Source organism: Hemicordylus capensis, chromosome 1, assembly GCF_027244095.1.
Source record: "Hemicordylus capensis ecotype Gifberg chromosome 1, rHemCap1.1.pri, whole genome shotgun sequence".
Classification (NCBI taxonomy): domain Eukaryota; kingdom Metazoa; phylum Chordata; class Lepidosauria; order Squamata; family Cordylidae; genus Hemicordylus; species Hemicordylus capensis.
This window is the reverse complement of record NC_069657.1, coordinates 441,749,773-441,768,546: the sequence shown is the minus strand read 5'-3', so window position 1 is coordinate 441,768,546 and position 18,774 is coordinate 441,749,773. Positions and strand designations below refer to the sequence as shown.

Genomic DNA, 18,774 nt, shown 5'->3' with positions numbered 1-18,774 from the left:
TTCAAATCGGTTAGACTGTCCACAAGTTAGTGAATTTGCTCCTCAAAAGTTTACGTGTCCACCATCTTGAATTAGGGTGGATGACATCACAATCTTTGCCATTGAAGTGTCCCTGTGTGTCCCTACAGCTGCAGCAAATTTGGTTCAAATCAGTTAAGCAGTTCACAAGTTAGCCCACTTGTGCCTCAAAGGCTTATGTGTCCGCCATCTTGAATTGGCATGGATGACATCATCACAAACTACACCACTGAGGTATCCCTGTGTGTCACTCACTACAACTGTAAGTAATTTGGTTCAAATAGGTTAGGCAGTCCACAAATTAGCCCGCTTGCACCTCAGATGTTCATGCGGCCACCATCTTGAATTGGAGTGGAAGACATCATCACACACCATGCCATTAGGGCATCCCTATGTGTCCTTACAACTGTAGCAAATTTGGTTCAAATTGGTTAAGTGGCTCATGTTAGCCCACTTGCACCTCAAAGGTTTACGCATCCACCATCTTGGTTTGGTGTGGGTGACATCACAAACTGCATCATTGAAGTGTCCCTATGTGCCACTCACTGCAACTGTACCTAATTTTGTTTACATTGGTTAGACAGTCCACAAATTAGCTTGCTTGTGCCTTAGATGTTCACGTGGCTGCCATCTTGAATTGGAGTGGATGATATCATCACACACCACACAATTTGGGCATCCCTGTGTGTCCCTATAGCTGTAGCAAATTTGGTTCAGATAGCTTAGGTGGTTCACAAGTTGTGCCTCAAAACTTTGTGTCTGCCATCTTGGATCGGGGTGGATGACATCATCACAAACTACCCCATCGAGGTGTCCCTACTACTGTACCTGATTTGGTTCATATTGGTCCAGGCGTTGCAAAGTGGGGTGGGCGACACAGGGACAGACAGACGCGGACACACACACACACACACACACACACAGAGAGAATGCCGGGTGAGGAAAGGTGGTGCCATCGAGTCGGTGTCAACTCCTGGCAACTGCAGAGCCATGTGGTTTTCTTGGTAGAATACAGGAGTGGTTTTCCATTGCCTTCTGTACAGTATGAGATGATGCCTTTCAGCACCTTCCTATATCGCTGCTGCTCGATATAGGAGTTTTCCATATTCTGGGAAACACACCAGTGGGGATTGGAACCGGCAACCTCTTGCTCCCTAGGCAGGTTGCTTTCCTGCTGCACCATTAGGTGGCTGAGCAATAGGAGGGGAGAGGTGTATGTTTTTATTTTCTTGTTCATATTTCTTTTTGAAAAACTCAGTTGAACAAGAAAGAAGTTTTTTTTTAAAAAAAGAAGTCAGAATCAGCACTTTAAATTGTGTCTAGAAACTAATTTGGAGCCAATGTAGTGCAATCATTACCAATGTAACATGTTCCCTGCAAATGGGCAGACAAATTCTGAATTGGTTGCAGTTGCTGAACAGTTGTTAAAGATAGCTGCTATATCATAGCAGCGGCTATATTAGTTGAAAAACTTGATCATGGATGCTAACTGAGTCTCCAGAAGCAGATGGGGGTCCAGGAATACCCCTAAGCTATGCACCTGAACCTTCAAAGGTAGTGCATCACAACCTAGAAGTAGCAAACCACAACTCCCAGATCATTTGGCCACCCACCATTAACATCTTCATCTTGTCTGGACTGAGCTTCAGGGTTTTTTCCCTCCTTCAGCCTCCAGGCAGTAGTTCATAGCTTCTGACACCGCTTCTGGTTCGGTCTGAATTCGGACCGAACTGCAGCAAGTTGTCAGTGCACACCCCTACTGGAATCTCCCTGAAGATAAAAGTACAGCTGTTGAAAAGCAGTGCCTGCAATTTCCAATTTGCCAGACAGTCCAGAAGATCAGTGGTACCAGAAGCCACTGTTAAAGGTAAAGTTGTGTCGACCACTGTTCCCTCTAAGGCATGAGCACATGCATGTTCTCATAAGTTTTTCAATGTTCGCTCAGTTTATTTTAGATTCAGCTCAGGTTGAATTTGGGAGGCCCCGCTCTGAATGCATGTGCGCATACAGTGCCTTGATACTGCCACCCAGAACAAAATTCATTCTGCACAGAGATGAAAAATCTAGAGGCACCACTGGTATCAACTCCTGGCAACCACAGAGCCCTGTGGTTGTCTTTGGTAGAATATAGGAGAGTAAGTCCTGAAAAACCAACAGAATCACATTTCTCTACCCTGTCTCCCAGTAACTGTCTTCCAAGATGACCAAGGTGGTTTTTGTCCCAAAACCGGCCCTGAAGTCAGTCCTAGTAAAGATCAAGTTAACTGGTTTCATCCAAGAGTCCTTGGAGCTGCCCTGCCAGTACATGCTCAATCACTTTGCCCAATCAAGGCAGACTGAGACTAGGTTTGATGGCTTCTTCAGTAGCGGTATTAGTATTGCTTCCTTCAAAGCAGCAGGAACTTAATGAAGGGAGGTTGTTGACCATCACCTAGACCAGGGATTCTCAACGTTGGGTCCCCAGGTGTTATTGGACTTCAACTCCCATAATCCCCAGCCCTAGTAGCCTTTAGTTGGGGATTATACAAATACAACGAGTACTTATATACCGCTTTGCAACCAAAGTTCCCAAAGCGATTTACATAGAGAAATTAATTAATTAATTAAATGGCTGCCTGTCCCCAAAGGACTCAAAGTCAAGGAGAGCAAAAATCACTATTAAGTTAGCCACTCAGTAGGATATTTTTATTTTAAAGTTGCATACAAAATTCCTGGTGTCTTGTGTTAATGCTAAACTCTTCCTTTGTAGCTTCATGAAGGTTTAAAAGATTTGTGCATATTCTTTCTGTAACATACAACATTAAAATAAAGCATCTAATTTTATTTTTATATTATAGATATGCCACTAAAGAAATTTATCTTCAGCATCTTGTCAATATAAATACAATCTGAGCTGGGAATTTTGGGTATATATAAAGGAGAAAATCATTTTTAGCTTTGGGATGTAAATATTGGCCCATGTTGCACAGTGTGTTCAGTGCTTGTCCCACAGCCCAGCATGAGCGGAGGGGAAGGGAGACACAGTTTTAGCTTCTCCCTCCTTCCCTCTGAAAGTCCTTTTCACTTCCAGGAATATGTCCCTGAGGGGCAACATGTGGGCCAGTGTCTTTAAAAATACCTATTTAAATAATCAAAATTATATTATTTAACAATTTAAACATTAATGTCAGGAGCCCCAAGGGACCTGGCATTATGTCTAGATGATGCTGTGCTTCTCTGGGCAGCAACAAGTTCATCAGCATTTGAAGGACAGCTGGTGTTGCTGGTGGCTGGCTTCTGCCGGCTGCCTTTTCTTTTCTTTAGACTGTACCGAGAAATAACCTAGTGGCATGATGTAGGGTCACTTACTCACACATTCCGGAGAAAAAGGAAATGGTGAGCCAGCTGCTGGGAATGCTTTCTGTGGTTCTTCAAGCGCTGTTGTCATTGCCCAAAGTGATGGAGCAATAAATAAATATTTTTCTTAAAATTAAAGATTTTCCATTTAATTAAATATTAGGTATGTGGTAAGACTATAGCTACCAGTTAATCATTTAACATTTTACATTTCCATTTTATCTCAAAGCTTCTCCCATCTTTTCATAGGTGGTTGCTAAAAATCCCCTTAAGAATAGTGATTTGAGAAGGCATATTTTATGATGATTATTATAAAAAGAGGAAGCTGTAGCTAGGCATTAAGGCACTAACGTGCACACTGCACATCATAAAAGCTGAAATAGTATTTGGAAACCACTCTGACTTGCTCCTGTACATTACCCTTTGATGTGACACACCGAAGAGCAACAAATAACTCTGCCTTGAGGGAACAGCATTTTGAAGCATACCTGTGCCTTGACACTCCTGTTCTACACCCTATTGCTACGACATACAACTTGTTCAGCATTCAGGTCCTCAACAGAACTATTAGCTGGAGGACTGTGCTAAACCACAGCTTGTGTGTCATAGTAATTTGGGAATGTGGTATCCATTAGAGATGTGCACAGTACCGGTGACTGCAGGTTCGAAGGTGGCAGGGATGGCCTTAAGGACCAGGGAAGGTACTCTTGCACACACCCTGTCGTGTTTTCCCTGCCAGCACTGTGGTTTAAAATGGCCCCATGGGGCTGCAGCATACCTCCTTGCTGCCCTGGTATGCATCGGACTGGAAGTACGACACTCACCGGGGCGGCAAGGAGGTATGCTGCTGCCCCGGGGGGGGGCGGGGGCATTTGAAACCACACCTCTAGCAGGGGAAATGCAACAGGGTGTGTGAAAGAGCACCCTTCCTGGTCCTTAAAGCTATCCCCCCCCCACCTTTGACTTTGAACCGGCCGATCCGCCAGACTTTCGAATCGGTTCGGAGATCCATAAAAGGGCTTCCGAACCTGTTTGTGCACATCCCTAGTATCCATTTGTTACAACAACAGACTTTGGCAAAATTGTATTATTCAGTAATCCAAAAACCTTCCGTTTACAATGAGAGTTAAGCTGCTTTACATTTTTACTGATGCCCTAAAAAGAATGGAAATTGCAAGTTAAGGTGCCCATCTTAACTTCCGTTCAAAGGGGTACAAAAATTAATGTAACCATTTTGTTAATGTAACAGAGGCACATTTTAAAGTGGTGATTCTCTTATGTTTAGCAGGGAGAGAGCAACTGTCCTTGCTCATGCCCAGCACAGCCTCACTCCTGTGGCTGCTGGTGGCATCTGCCTTGTGTTTCTTTTTAGAATGTGAGCCTTTTGGGGACAGGGAACTATCATTCTTTTTCTATGTAAACTGCTTTGAGAACTCTTATATTGAAAAGTAGCATATCAATAATAATTTCTTACAGTCTAGGGCCAATTGTTTTGCACTCTCTCTTCTGTTCTGGGCTTATTCAAGTATCCTTTCTTGAGCAAAGAGTTTAGATCTTGGATAAAGGAAACTTCATTTCAGCTGTATCAAAACCTTGTGAAAAGGGTCCAAAGCACGAGTGATGCTGTGACCCAGCGTACCTATCTCTCCATTCTCCCCAAACTAAAAAAGCTGATGTGTTTAAAATCCTGGCTGAAGAATGCTGGCTATTTGAAAGAATAGCAGAGTCAGCTTCTGTCCTCTAACGAATTACAATTGCAACCTGCAAACGTAGGAGGTTTAGAGAATCTGCTGTTTCAGAAGTTTGCTGAAAACAAAAATATGGCTTTCCTTTTTATGAATTACCAGTGGTGGCTTTAAAAATAGAGTTCTCATAGTTAAGACAATCGGTTGCCATCTTGCAGCATTCTGCACCTTAATTGTGATATAGCAGTAATTTAATAATATTAAGTCTTTTAAGCTCCTAATGTGCAAAAACAAAAAAACCCTCTGCCAGAAAGCTTACAATCTAATGGGTTAAACTCTATACAGTGCAAAGAAGAGGAAGGAAAGAAAAAAAGGCACTTAAACATTTTTGTTTGGTTAATTGACTGCCCATTTAATCTGTTAAAAGATCTCCATTTGGTTGGTAACACTAGTGATGTTATGAGCTGCTTAATCTGAATTGGTCTAATTGCAAGAATTTGGTCTTCTGATAATAGAATTTGGAGTTCTAATGTTCCAACTGTTCTGAATAAAAGTCTTCTTAATGTTCATATGTTGCTATTCCTTGAATCATAATGTCAGAGTGTTCATTTCCAAAGTGTAACAGTACAGCTTTGTTTGGGACCTGCAGTTCAATGTGAAAGGTGTTGCCTTATTCTTACTCTTTGTTGCCCATTTGTTGTGTTGCAATCGATCACTTGCATAATTTCTGCTCCTGCAGAAGCTAATTATTCTTGCTACACTCTGTATTTGTCTGTAAATGTGTTTTAATTTCATTTAATTGTAGGAACAGCTATATAATGGACTATGTAATCCTAAAACATGAGATAGCAAACCTTTAATTTTACAACTTTCTAGGTGACAGAGGGGAGTAGTATAGGCCCTTTTCATTTTTAAAAGTCTTAAGAAATTTATTCCCTCTGAAATTGATTTTAAAACAGGCTGTCCATGTGAATTTAGGAGTGTACAGTGGCTTCTTTGACACAGGATTGGTAATGGTCAACTGTAATGCCAAATCCAGGTAGAGGGCAGGGCTACCTGATCCCCAGACCCACTTAACTGTGTGTCTGTGCCAAGCTGTCTGGGAAGAAGAGAGAGAACAGCCACTGTTAGCAAAGTGCTCTGGAAAAACACTAATAGCAGCTGCCTTTCTCAGCTTCCGTCCTGCCTTATGGGAAGCTGGAGGGAGAAGAGCACTGGATGTGTTTGTGGAAGAGGAGGGCGAAAGAAGATGGCGTGTACAGCCGATCCCTAATGTGTGTGTGCTGAGGGCAAATTCAAATAGGTGTTGAGAAGAATCTTGTCATGACTTGTTTTTCAAGTTGAAATACACTCAAAAGCAATAGGTATGCAAGGATTTTGGATATTTTAAACGACGTGTTCTTTTGCCTAGAAATACATTTGGACTTGGTTGGAGCTGTACCAGCTCTTTCAAGATCTTAATTGCACCTGTGGTTCCTGTCAGTGACAGTAGAGAACAGCTCTCTCTGTCCTCTTTTTATAAATATTTGGAGATGACTGAAGTTCCTTCATACCCTGAGACGCAAACCCAGTTCCTCCACCCTTCTTATAATTTGCTTTCTTTACCCATTGCCTCCTTCATTTTATCCGTAGTAGTAGTTTTTCCTTTTGGCCTTTCTCGCTCTGCTTTCTTTTGTAAAACACAGCAACCAGTGCGGACCACACTTCCTCAGCTACCTGTGTAGTCCATAGTATCTTGGTTGTTGGATTTTACTTAATGCACCTGAGGATTTGCTACAGTATCTCATTGTTGTTCTGCATAATAGTATACTGTAACTTACCATAAATATTTATCTTTGATAGCCAGCCTATATATGAAATACTTGGAACAGATGCTTGGAGTTCTTAATGAGCTGAATGACGGTGCCCCTAGGACATTTATAAGTGGTTCAAATTGGGGTGATTCAGGAGGACAGATTCGGACACAAAACAAATCAGGGGTGATTCGATTTGAGCACAAATCGATTAAAAAAATTGATTTGTTCATATCCCTAATGTCTAATTGACACCCGATCTCATTAACCATGGATACAAAGGGGTTAAAACCCAAGTATCCACTGTTCCTAGGCCGGAAATGACCCTGGAGGTCATTTATGGTTGCCATTTCATCAGTAGGAGCCATTTTGTGGCTTAACTGTTTTAAAAAAGAAACATTTTTTCCTGTGATCTATCTGCAGGAAAAAGTGGGAATTTGGGACTGGGGGTGGGGGTGGGGAGCATTCCTAGGCAGCTGGACACCCACGATGCCTGGCAGGGCACTTTGTGGTCTCCCCCGCATGGTTTTTACCTTTCTGCCAGCCTCCAGGAACCTAATGCCCCGATATCTGCGACTCCATTATCCATAGTTCCCCTGCGGAATAGAACCCCTGTGGATAACCTGTATTCCCTCTACTTAATAATTTTAATGAGCTGTGTTTTTTAGTGTTTAATGAGTGTTGCATGCTGCTACTAGTGACTTGCATCCATGGGGTGCCACAAGCCATTTTCACTGCCCCCTTGTCCTCTCTGCAGCCCCCAGAATTGACTGAAAAGCCATCCTTGGAGTCTGGGGAACCCACTGCAACCTGCATGGATGTGGCATGTGTGATTGCAGAAGGAGCACTTTTCCATGACGAAATGTGGCTCCCCATTTCTGAGAGTTTCTTCTTACTCTTCAGCCACCCATTCTGTGGTCCTATAACCTTTGGGAATGATGTTTTGGGTGACTCTGGGGGCTGTAGACAGGAGGAGGGAGCAGGAAGCAGGAAAAATCGCATGTGTTTGTGCTCCTGTGTGAGAGCTGCTACAGATACGAACCACAATTTTGTTAGCTGCCTTGAAGGATAGGGCAGGATATAAATCCTTCAGATAAAATAAATCAGATCTTCTGTGTAGTTTTAGTCAGATTACTGTCCTGAGGCAGCTATTCTGTTTTAACTGTCTGTCTTGGAGAGAAACTACTTTCTTTCCTGTGGAGTGTAATCCCTAACCTCTTTCTTGTTTTCTCAGTATTCACACGTTTCTGCCAGGGCTAATTTTCCCCAACTGTAGAAATAATTCTTAAGAATAATGTTGGAATGTTTCTGATTGTTCCAGTGCCATGTATTTTCCTTGAAATGTTCTCCCTGGGGAATAACGTTGTGCATACCTGACAGAGAGGTCCTTTCAAAGAAGGCTGATAGAATGCGGTGGCATTTCTGTGTATTGGTTTTGTTTTCTTGGCAAGCTTGTTTAGCAGACTGAGCATAAACCAGACATTTATCTGCAACCAGCAGGATGTGGTTGGTTGTTGTCCACTGGGGAGAAATGTTAACCTGGAAAGAGTCTCAAGGGTGTATCTCATTTCCCTTGCCTACTTCCCAGACCTCCTTTGATTTTATCCCCTTTTCAATGTGGGGATGAGTCCTGGGGTCAGGTATATCCTGCCTTCCAACAAATACAGTCCATCCCATCACTCTTCTTTATTTTATCCATACAGTATGGGTGCAGGGGGTAGAAGTCCTGACCATTCAGGGGTTGATATTTCTCCCTGGTCAGTAACCAGGCCCCATATTTCTCCTTAAGTAAGGTAACGGTCAGCAGACAATCTTGTCCTAGATAGTCCAGTGCAGCATAATGCTAAATCTTGGTATAGTGCTATGTGAAGTTGTGAATGAGCTTGGAGAGCTGCAAGTTTGCATCCCCCCCCCATTTTCTCTCGCACATGAGCGAAGAGAGTGGAATCTTTTGCTTTCACTGTAGAACAAACTACAGTTATTTACCTAAAGTATTATTTTACCTTACCCCTCTAGCACACTGCTATTTGAGGCAGCTTACAGTAAAAACAAGAAAATAGTTCCACACTGTGGATCAATCTGGAGAACTGTGCTCTAATTTATAAATTGCAAATCAGGATCAAATTATAGTTTGATATTTTGGACTATTAACAAATGAGTTAGAACAAACCATAATTCCTTGAGTTTGTATATAATGAGTATCATAGCTCCTACCAGAGCCAGAAGGGGGAGTTCACTCAGGTGAATCCTTGACTAGGGATGTGCCCAAACCGGTTCGGAGGCCATGCTGGAGGCCTCCAAACCGGTTTGGATCCGAGCCGGTCCGGCGGCTCGTCATGGAAGGGGGTTGTAGCTTTAAGGGCGGTGGGGGGGGGGTAGTACTCCCCCCCCCCGCTGCTCTTCCCCCTCCGGTGCTGTGGTTTTTAGTAAAGTTTCTGGGGCGGCAGCGTTCCTCCCTGCTGCCCCTGCCCCCGTTGTTAGCCTGCCAGAGCCTAAGTAAGTAACACGCATGCGCCTGTTCCGGCGCGCGCACCGCATATGTCAAGCGCGCGCGGCGGGTGCACGCGCGCACCGGAACGGGCACATGCATGTTACTTACTTAGGCTCTGGCAGGCTAACGACAGGGGCAGGGGCGGCAGGGAGGAATGCTGCCGCACCAGAAACTACTAAAAACCACAGCGCCGGAGGGGGAAGAGCGGCGGGGGGGGGGGAGTACTACCTCCGCCCTTAAAGCTACAACCCCCCCCCCCCCCGTGCCAAACCGGCCCGGTTCGAAACTATGCACATCCCTATCCTTGACTGTAAAAGATTCACAGTAGGCTGCCACCATCCACTTTATTAAATGTGGGACAAACCACTCCATATAATATTTCTGCGGGGGTAGGGGGTAAAGTGGAAAACCCCTGCTTAGAAGGGGATGAGCATTCCTAGACCACAAAAGGCGTGCAGTTAAGGCAGACCCAAAATGAAGAATAGCACACTTGACCAACAAGGGTTCATTATCACAGTAAAAGGGAAAGGTATGCAATAAGAACAATTATCTTTTTATAAAAGAGATTATAAGAGAGAGAAGTTTTCACTAACCAGGCAAATAAAGGAAAATAACTTCCCTCACACATCTGACCGAACTGATCCTAATCTTATTACTCACAGGCGGGGATCTTCCTTCTGCCTCCAGGCTGTGGCCTTCCCATTTCCCCAGCAGCTTCTCAGCCAGCTGCTTCCTCATGGCACTCTTAGGACAGAACAGACAGAACAAAGCCTTTTCTACTTCTGCTGGTGGCTGTGAGTGTAGTTCCCTCCCAGTTCTCTGGACTGGTCATTCTGTTTTTATTTTCCCGGGCTTTCCCCCTTGTTAGGAAAGGCCCAGCCTCCCCGCAGTTGCTCTAAATGAGGCCTAGTCCTCTCTCAAATCCTTCCCCTCACTACAATGAGTTTTTTATACACACACACACACACACACACACACACACATACATACACAAATAAATTCTCTAACGCATCTTGCTAAACTTGTCCTTATTCTTCCTACCTACTTCCAGGTAAGGAACTCCCAGTTGATTCCCATCACTAAGCTGTTAATCTCCCCTTTTTCCTGCAGTAGTTGCTGATCAAACCTCATTCTGAGGCCTCTGTGGAAGAACTGAACTCTCACTCACCCCTCCCCTACTTCTCTATAGGCTGTTGTCCAGTAAACCATGCAACTCACTCTGGAATGGGCCACAGGGATTTGAGGACAGCTGGTCTTGTGTAGCATACATCAATTGTCCCCTTTGCTAAGCAGGGTCTGCGCTGGTTGTATTTGAATGGATGCCTACATGTGAGCACTGTGAGATCCTTTAGGGGATGGAGCCGCTCTGGGGAGAGCAAAAGTTCCAACTTCTCTCCCTGGCATCTCCAAGATAGGGCTGAGAGATACTCCTGCCTGCAGCCTTGAAGACGCCGCTGCCAGTCTGTGTAGACAGTACTGAGCTAGATGGGCCAATGGTCTGGCTCGGTATATAGCAGTTGCCTATGATTCTCCTGGGCTTTCTTCCACCCTCAAACCAATTACTCGTACTGAGGCCTAGTCCTCCCTCGAGCCTGACTGTCACTACAGGATTTGAACTTGGGTTTCCCCAATCCTAGTCCAGCATTCTATACTGCTTTTCAACAAAAGTTTCTCAAAGCAGTTTACATAGCAAAAGAAAATAGAAGATGGTTTTTGCCCCAGAAAGGCTCCTAGTCTGAAAGAACAGCAGCAAACGATAAAGGAGACACCAGCAAAGTCACTAAAGAGACATTTTGCTGGATGTCACATGCTCTCCACCTGCTATATATAAGTGAAACACCACTTTAAAAGGTATTTCTTCATCTAGTTAGCAGAGCATACTAGCTTACCTTCTTTCTTTGGATGAGAACATACTAGTTCACCTTTTTTTTTGGATGGAAATGCTCAATGTACTTATTTTCTCTTTCTTTTTTTATCTTTGTAGGTATCTCCGACTTTATGGGAGAAAGTTTAGCAAAGAAGATCATATCCTTTTTATCAAGCTCTTGTATGAGCTAGTAACTATTCCAAAGTTGGAAATCAGCATGATGCAAGGTTTTGCACGTCTCTTGATAAACCTGTTGAAGTAAGTTACCCTATGTTTTGCTGTTATTTAATCGAAGTAGTTTACAGTTAATGTAATAGCAACTAAACAAACAAGTTTACTTTGAAGTTGGTGATATGCTTTAATTTTGACCCTCCCGTTATGAGTCCTGAATAACAAGTATCCATTTGTAGTTTTTTGAAATTAGCATTAACAAAATAATCTTCAAATACAAATTTTGATTGGCTTTAGTAGGCAGCCAAAATTTTCAGTCACTGTCACCTTTCCCCAGCCTTGGGGAAGGAACAGGGTCTCCTCTTTGATGTTGTGCTTAGCTTCAGAAGTGCTTGGAAGCAAAACTTAGTTGGGCTGCAGAAACTTAGTGTAGCTGTCCAAAACTCACTATGGCTGCAGGGATGAGCCTCCCTGCCCTTCTCTGGAGCCTAGGAAAAAGGACAGGGGGTTGTGTTTGCAGTTGTACAGTCTTGCTGCTTCTAAGTGCCTTTGAAGCCCTGTGCAAGTTCAGAGGCACCTTACTCTGTGCTCATCACAGGTGCATTTACCAAGTTAAAATACATGATCAGCGTTAGCAAGCACATTTGTGCATTTCTGAAAATAAATTGGACTGGACTGAACTATATTGAAAAGGGCAAGTTGCTGAGTGAACGTTCATGCCAATAAAAATGAAAGGGCCTGTTCTGATGTACCATTGACAATCTCTCTACCATGGTTAAGAGATTGGGAATAGGCTCTGGGAGTGCCCTGTGTCTGGTGGTGGAATTCTCCCTGCCCTTTTCCTGCCAGGTATAGCAATGATTAAGCGTTGGACTGGTTCACATGATCAAACCAATGCCCATTTACTAGGAATGTGCACATTCCTGCGGCATATGTGCTCTTGATTTCTGATCAAGACAAACTAGATATTTTTTACCATTTCAGCTTGGCGGTGTGCCAACCTGACATTTAGCCATGATTTGTTCTCTTGGCTCACTGAATTTGACTCCTGACTGGAATTTGGGAGCGTGCACATGATGGGAATGTATACATTCCCAGTAACCCGGCTTTGTTTTGGTCTTGTGAACCAGACCATTGTATCAGCCCAGCTGTGAACCATGGTTAATACTAACTTTATTTCATCTTCACCAGGATTTGTTAATATGCTTCAAACCTGGTTTCAAATCATAATTAAGAGGGAATTTTGGTTGGTGTTAACCATGGTTAACAGTCAGCATGATGTAGAGTTACATCTATCTACTCACAGGTTTTAAATATGGCTTCAACTTTGTGTAGCAAAAATGTTGGTGCTTTCCTTTTCCTGCAAGAGGATTTTTGGCATGTTATAGATTGGGTAAAAGGTGGTAGCTAAGCAGAGGAGTTAGTCAAAGCCCAATTTTCTGCTATATTATGGGGGGTATGAATGGCATATGCAGATGAGGGCAATAATTCTATTATTTTTTTTAATGTAGGAAAAAAGAACTACTTTCAAGGGATGACTTAGAGTTACCATGGAGACCACTTTATGAAATGCTAGAGAGGATATTGTACTCTAAGACAGAACACCTTGGATTGAATTGGTTTCCAAAGTAAGCTTTTCTGGTGTTTTTCGAGTTCTTTAAACAATATAAAATACAATACCATATGTTCACTTTTTTTGAGCTGTGATATGTTCATGGAAGTGTTGCTTTGGTAGTCATAAGAATGTAAACAAAATTAAATCAGTGTTAATTCATAGGCTCAACCTGTCTAGAGTCAGCTTACAGGGTTGAATTTATAGGCTGAAAACTTAAATTAGTTGACCCAACAAATATTATATTACCTGTTCACACCTTTATATTGCTGGCATCTGTCTACTCTAATTAGAATGTTTTATTTAGTTATCTGAACTGAAGATAATAAGATTTGGATGGCATCATTTGTGCTTTACAGTGAGCGCTCACCATTTTTGTTATTTGTTTGCCATTTCTGGTTCACAGACAAATGTGATGTGTTTACATTTCATTAGATGAATAATCTAGCTAGTCCAGCTTTTGAAAGTACTGTTTAAGTTTGAAGCTGTGTGTGAAAACTGGCCACTTGTAAATTTATAATAGCACAGCTTCACTGATGTCCAATGGTAAGTGCTATTTTAGGGAGGAGCCATATTTCAGTGATAAAGATTTTCATTAATTATTTCCATGGTTCAGTCTCTGATATCTTCAGTTAAAGTATCATGGGGGAGCAAGGCTGACAAAGGCCTGTGCCTCAGGCTGTTAAGAGCTGCTGTCTATAGAGTAGGGAACTAGGTAGATCATTGATCTGACTCAGAGCAGTTTAGAATAATCACTGGGAATTCTGGTTGCTGGGGAGTGCATGCTCTGGACAGGTGTGTTCGTTCATGCATTCATTCGATTTCTATACCGCCCTTCCAAAAATGGCTCAGGGTGGTTTACACGGAGAAATAACAAACAAATAAGATGGAACCCTGTCCCCAAAGGGCTCACAATCTAAAAAGAAACATCAGACACCAGCAACAGTCACTGGAGGTACCGTGCTGGGGGTGAATAGAGCCAGTTACTCTCCCCCTGTTAAATAAAGAGAATCACCACATTAAAAGGTGCCTCTTTGCCATGTTAGCAGGGGTTGTGTGGACCTGCCAGCTGGTGGTTCCTGACCTGTCCGCCCAAGAGTCTATTGACTTTCTCCGACCACTTGGAACCAAGGTGTGAAGCTGGGTGGAGAAAGTTGGTAGACTTTTGGGTGGACAGGTCAGGAACCGCCAGTTGGTGGGTTTGTATAACACACCCACCAGGAGAGCATGCTCACTGGGAAACAGAAATTCTCAGCTTCCCTATTTATTTATTTATTTCTCACATTTGAAGACGGCCCCAAACTTTCATCTCTGGGCAGTTTAGAACAACATAAAACAGATTAAAAATGAAAACAGATTAAAAATGAAAACAATTTAAAACCACAGTCCAGTTAAACTTGGGTGAAAAAATAAGTCTTTAGAGACTTTTAAAAAGTTGACAAGGGAACGCATTCCAGGCTCTCATAAGAACAGCCCTGCTGGATCAGGCCCAAGGCTCATCTAGTCCAGCATCCTGTTTCACACAGTGGCCTACCACATGCTGCTGGAAGCCCACAGGCAGGCCCTCTCTCCTGCTGTTAAAGGCATGCCCTCTCTCCTGCTGTTACGCCCCTGAGGTTGTCTCGGAGCAGCAACAGAGAAGACCTGTCCCTGCATGGCCTCCAGATGAGCTGGTGGCAACTGTAGACAAACCTCTCCAGATGCTCTCAATGAGCAGTGGAGCTCATGGCAAAGAAGACGTTCTCTTAAATACCCAGGGCCTTAGCTAAGATAAGCCTTTTCATCTTTAGGGCTTTATAGGTTATTAGCTTAACCTGCACAGAGCATCTGTGTGCTATTCCTTGATTGCTCCATTCACCCCCTGCCACAGCCCCACTCACCTCAGACATCTCTCCACCCTCACCTGAGCCGCACTCCTGCTCCTCTTCCTCCATCTGGTTGCTTCCATCCCCCTCACCCTTCTTGGTCACGGCTGCAGTGTTGCTGGTGCCTATTGGCCAATCTGCAGCCCCCTATCCCCAGAGACCTCTCCACCCTCACCTGAGCCCTGCTCCTCTCCACAAGGGCAGCAGTAGCGGGGGTTGACTGGGCCCTTCCTCGCTGCCACCACCACCATGGCTGCTTGTTCCCCTCAGGCCACTTACAGGCTCAGACTCGTCCCTTGCCTGCCTCCCTCCGCTGATGGCCTTGGTAGCCCCAAACAGCAGCAGTGGTTGACTGGGCCCTTCCTTGCTGCCAATAGGGGCCACCATGGTTGCTCGTTCCCCTCAGTCCGCTGATAGGCTCGGGCCCACCCCTCGCCCTTCCTTCTTTCTCTCTTCCCCTCCCTTCTTTTTCTTTCTTTCTCTCTCCTCCACTGGCTCTTCCCCTCTGTTTTTCTTCCCCTCCCTTCTTTTTTCTTGCTCTCTCTCTCTCTGACTTCCTGAGTTAACAGATCTTATTCATCTTGTTTCCTCATCTCATTCACACAACGGCAGCTTCCTTCTCCCTGAAGGGGCTCTTTCCTCCCTCATGACCCCTCTCTTCACAGACCCCTGCCCACTATCCTTTTATAAATATATAGATTCCTCTCCTCTACAATCAAGTACATCTTCCGACCAGTAACAGTTGCATTCCAACTGTCCTTAACTATCACAGGCTCCTCCTCCCTGTCAGCATATGAAATCTCCACTGCCCAATCACCATGGTGCTTCTGCTCTCACAGGCCCCTCCTCCCTGTCTGCATATGGAATCTCCACTGCCCAATCACCATGGTGCTTCTGCTTGCAAACTCTCGCGAGAGCTGCCACACATGGGATTAGCCACGGGTACACCTTAGGGAATTATATATAGAGATAGATAATCAGCACCTTGTATTTTGTCCAGAAACTTATTGGGAACCAGTGTAGCTCTTTTAGTATAGGAGTAATATGGTCTTTCCGAGATGACCCAGAGACCCACCTGGCTGCCACATTCTTTACCAACTGCAGTTTCCGTACTGCATACAAAGGTAGCCCCCCCCACCCCCTCATAGAGCACATTGCAGTAGTCAAGTCTGTAGGTTACCAGCATATGTACCACTGTTCTGAGGTCATTTTTCTCAAGAAGCGGATGCAGCTGGCGTGTCAGCCAAAGCTGATAGAAAGTACCTTGGGCCACAGCCTCAACTTGGGACACCAGGGAGAGGTTGGGATCCAGAAGCACCCCTAGACCACATTCCTGTGCCTTCTGGGGAAATGTGACCCCACCCAGAACTGGCACGTAAAAATTGTTTAGCAAGTTCTGACCCCACATAAGTACCTTCATCTTAACTGGATTCATCTTAACTGGATTCTGTCTGTTATCCCTCACTCAGCCCATCATCGCCTCCAGGTAGGCATTTAGGGAGGTTATGCCCTCTTCCGATGCTGCTGACATGGAGAAATAGATTTGGGTGTTATCAGCATACTGATAGTGCCCTGAACCAAATCTCCTGATCTCCCCCAGCGGTTTCATGTAGATGTTAAAAAGCATTGGAGACAATATGTAGCCCTCGGGGACACAATATAAAAATTCAGATTTTGAAGAGCAGCAGTATTCCAGGGACACCATATGGAATCACCATATGCCTAAGAGGTAGGAGCGGAGCCACTGCAAAGCAGTGCCTCCGACCCCTATCCCCCTCAGACGCTCCAGTAGGATTCTATGGCTGATAGTATTGAAAAGTGCTGAGAGATCCAAAAGGGCCAACAGAGTCACACTCCTTCTGTCAATTCCTAACTGGAAATCATCCATCAGGCCGACCAGGGCAGCCTCTACCCCATAGCCCATCCAAAAGCTAGTTTGAAATGGGTCCAGATAAACTGGGTGGCAATTTGTGTGAAGCCATCCTTGGTGTATATATATCTTATGAAGAAATTCCTTCCACAACCTGAAACTAAATGAATGGGATAATAGCTCAGTAGTAGAGCATGAGCTCTATCTGAATACTTTGTCTATTTAAAGGTTTTTGCAGCACCATGTCTCAGGCAAAAATGACCTTTCCCAACATTATTAGTTGAGATTTTTTTGTGGAGATGCCAGAGGTTGAAGCTTGGACCTTTGACTTGCCAAGTGTAAATTTGTAGCACTTGAGTTATGTTGCTTCCCTGAGTTTAATCCTCTGTGATTCAGTTTAGAGAACTAGTTCAGGTGCGCCTTTGGTCCCTATGGGGTCAATAGGACTTGCCGTCGTTGAGGAACAGACCCCTTGCAGTATTGCACACTGTCTAAAGTTGTTTGCTATATAAACTTGGGGGTGGGGGGTGGGGTGTCTCACAGTTTTGCGATTTGTGGCCAAAGTATATTGTGTTTCATGTAAAGGCCTAGAACAAAATGCTTAGGCTTAAAGAGTGCAAACTGGAAAGAGGAAAAAGGACTATGTTCCAAAGCAACACATATTTTTAAGTACGCTAGATTAGAACTTAAAATGGTGCAGTGCGACTTTTTCTCGTATGGTGTTTTGGCAACATTGTTTAAATTTATGTATTTCAACAGTCCCTTTTGTGGATTGAAAAGGAAGATTTTTTTTTAAAGCATGAATGGGATCATCTGATTTTTTGTGTCTTTAAAGTCATTTTGTTTATAGTTCTACAATTTCCTTTTTTATTGTTCTGTTTTTAAATCTTTCTTCTTTATGTTCAGTTCATGTCGACCAGGCTTGTCTTCACCTAAAACATTTGTGCTTAATGTTTTACATAGGTGGTAAGGACAATATATATATATATATATACACACATATTTGTTTAGCTCTGGCCGATGTGTTATCTTCTTGCATGATCTGTTCAACTGTAACACTTGTCACATATAACTTTTCTGCATATAAGACTTGAAAAAAGAACCAATGTTAACATTACACCACTGTTTATGGGAATGTCGCACTGTATTTAAACATACCTAATTGTGAGACACCAATATATTGTGTGTGAAGCGGCTGAAACATGGCTGTCTGCTAATTTCTTTTAACCAGTGTATTATCAAAGTAAAAGTGATGGGGAATGTTTTAAATATTAGTCATAATTTGCACAAAGCTTTAGAAATGCATGAATTTAACTTCCCACAGGTTGTAGTAGAGTGGCTTAAGGGAGAGAATAATGAAGATAATTAAAATAAACTTTTGATTTAAGATTCTTCATAATATAAATATTTGCTGTTAGAAGATGCTATGTGGTTTGTAAAATCTTCCTATATTAACATCCAAAAAGTTGGATTATATTAGCATCCAAAAATCATCTCATGGGTGCTTATCCAACTTTTCTTGAAAGCAAGAGTTTTGTTAGCCAGATAATTTGAAAAACAAGCAAAATCTTGGTCAGAGCTTGTTAACCAAACACGAAACCATTACAAATTTGTTTGACATGTGTGGGATTAGTAATTTTTTTTAAAAGGGGGAGAGATTTCCAGGAATAAAGTGCCTGACTAATTCTGGAAAATATTTGTAAATAAGCTAGCAAGATTCTGTATAGTTCACCATTCTCCTTCCTGCAGTGATCAGCCATACATTTTTCAGAAGCCCTCAAGCAGAGCATGAAGGCAGTAATAAGAACATAATAACAGCCCTGCTGGATCAGGCCCAAGGCCCATGTAGTCCAGCATCCTGTCTCACACAGTGGCCCACCAGATGCCGCTGGAAGCCTACAAGCCGGAGTTGAGGGCATGCCCTCTCTCCTGCTGTCACTCTGGTTGGTTCTATAACATAGGAACATAGGAAACTGTCATATACTGAGTCAGACCATTCGCCTATCTAGCTCAGTATTATCTTCACAGACTGGCAGCAGCTTCTCCAAGGTTGCAGGCAGGAATCT

The 18,774-nt window shown here is 43.4% G+C and overlaps 1 protein-coding gene across 5 annotated transcripts in view; it reads left to right on the top strand.

Moving 5' to 3' along the window:
• The window catches only part of PSME4 (proteasome activator subunit 4), a 141,561-nt gene that overhangs the window by 15,260 nt on the left and 107,527 nt on the right, over positions 1-18,774 (top strand). For 3 of the 5 annotated variants that reach the window (XM_053245680.1, XM_053245697.1, XM_053245716.1), the window contains exons 2-4: positions 11,308-11,448; positions 12,873-12,989; positions 17,615-17,674. In XM_053245680.1, the coding sequence (XP_053101655.1) occupies positions 11,308-11,448; positions 12,873-12,989; positions 17,615-17,674 (318 nt within the window). Of the gene's footprint in view, positions 1-9,964; positions 10,118-11,307; positions 11,449-12,872; positions 12,990-17,614; positions 17,675-18,774 lie in introns of those variants that run through there. The other 2 variants (XM_053245707.1, XM_053245687.1) reach the window with 2 other exon arrangements.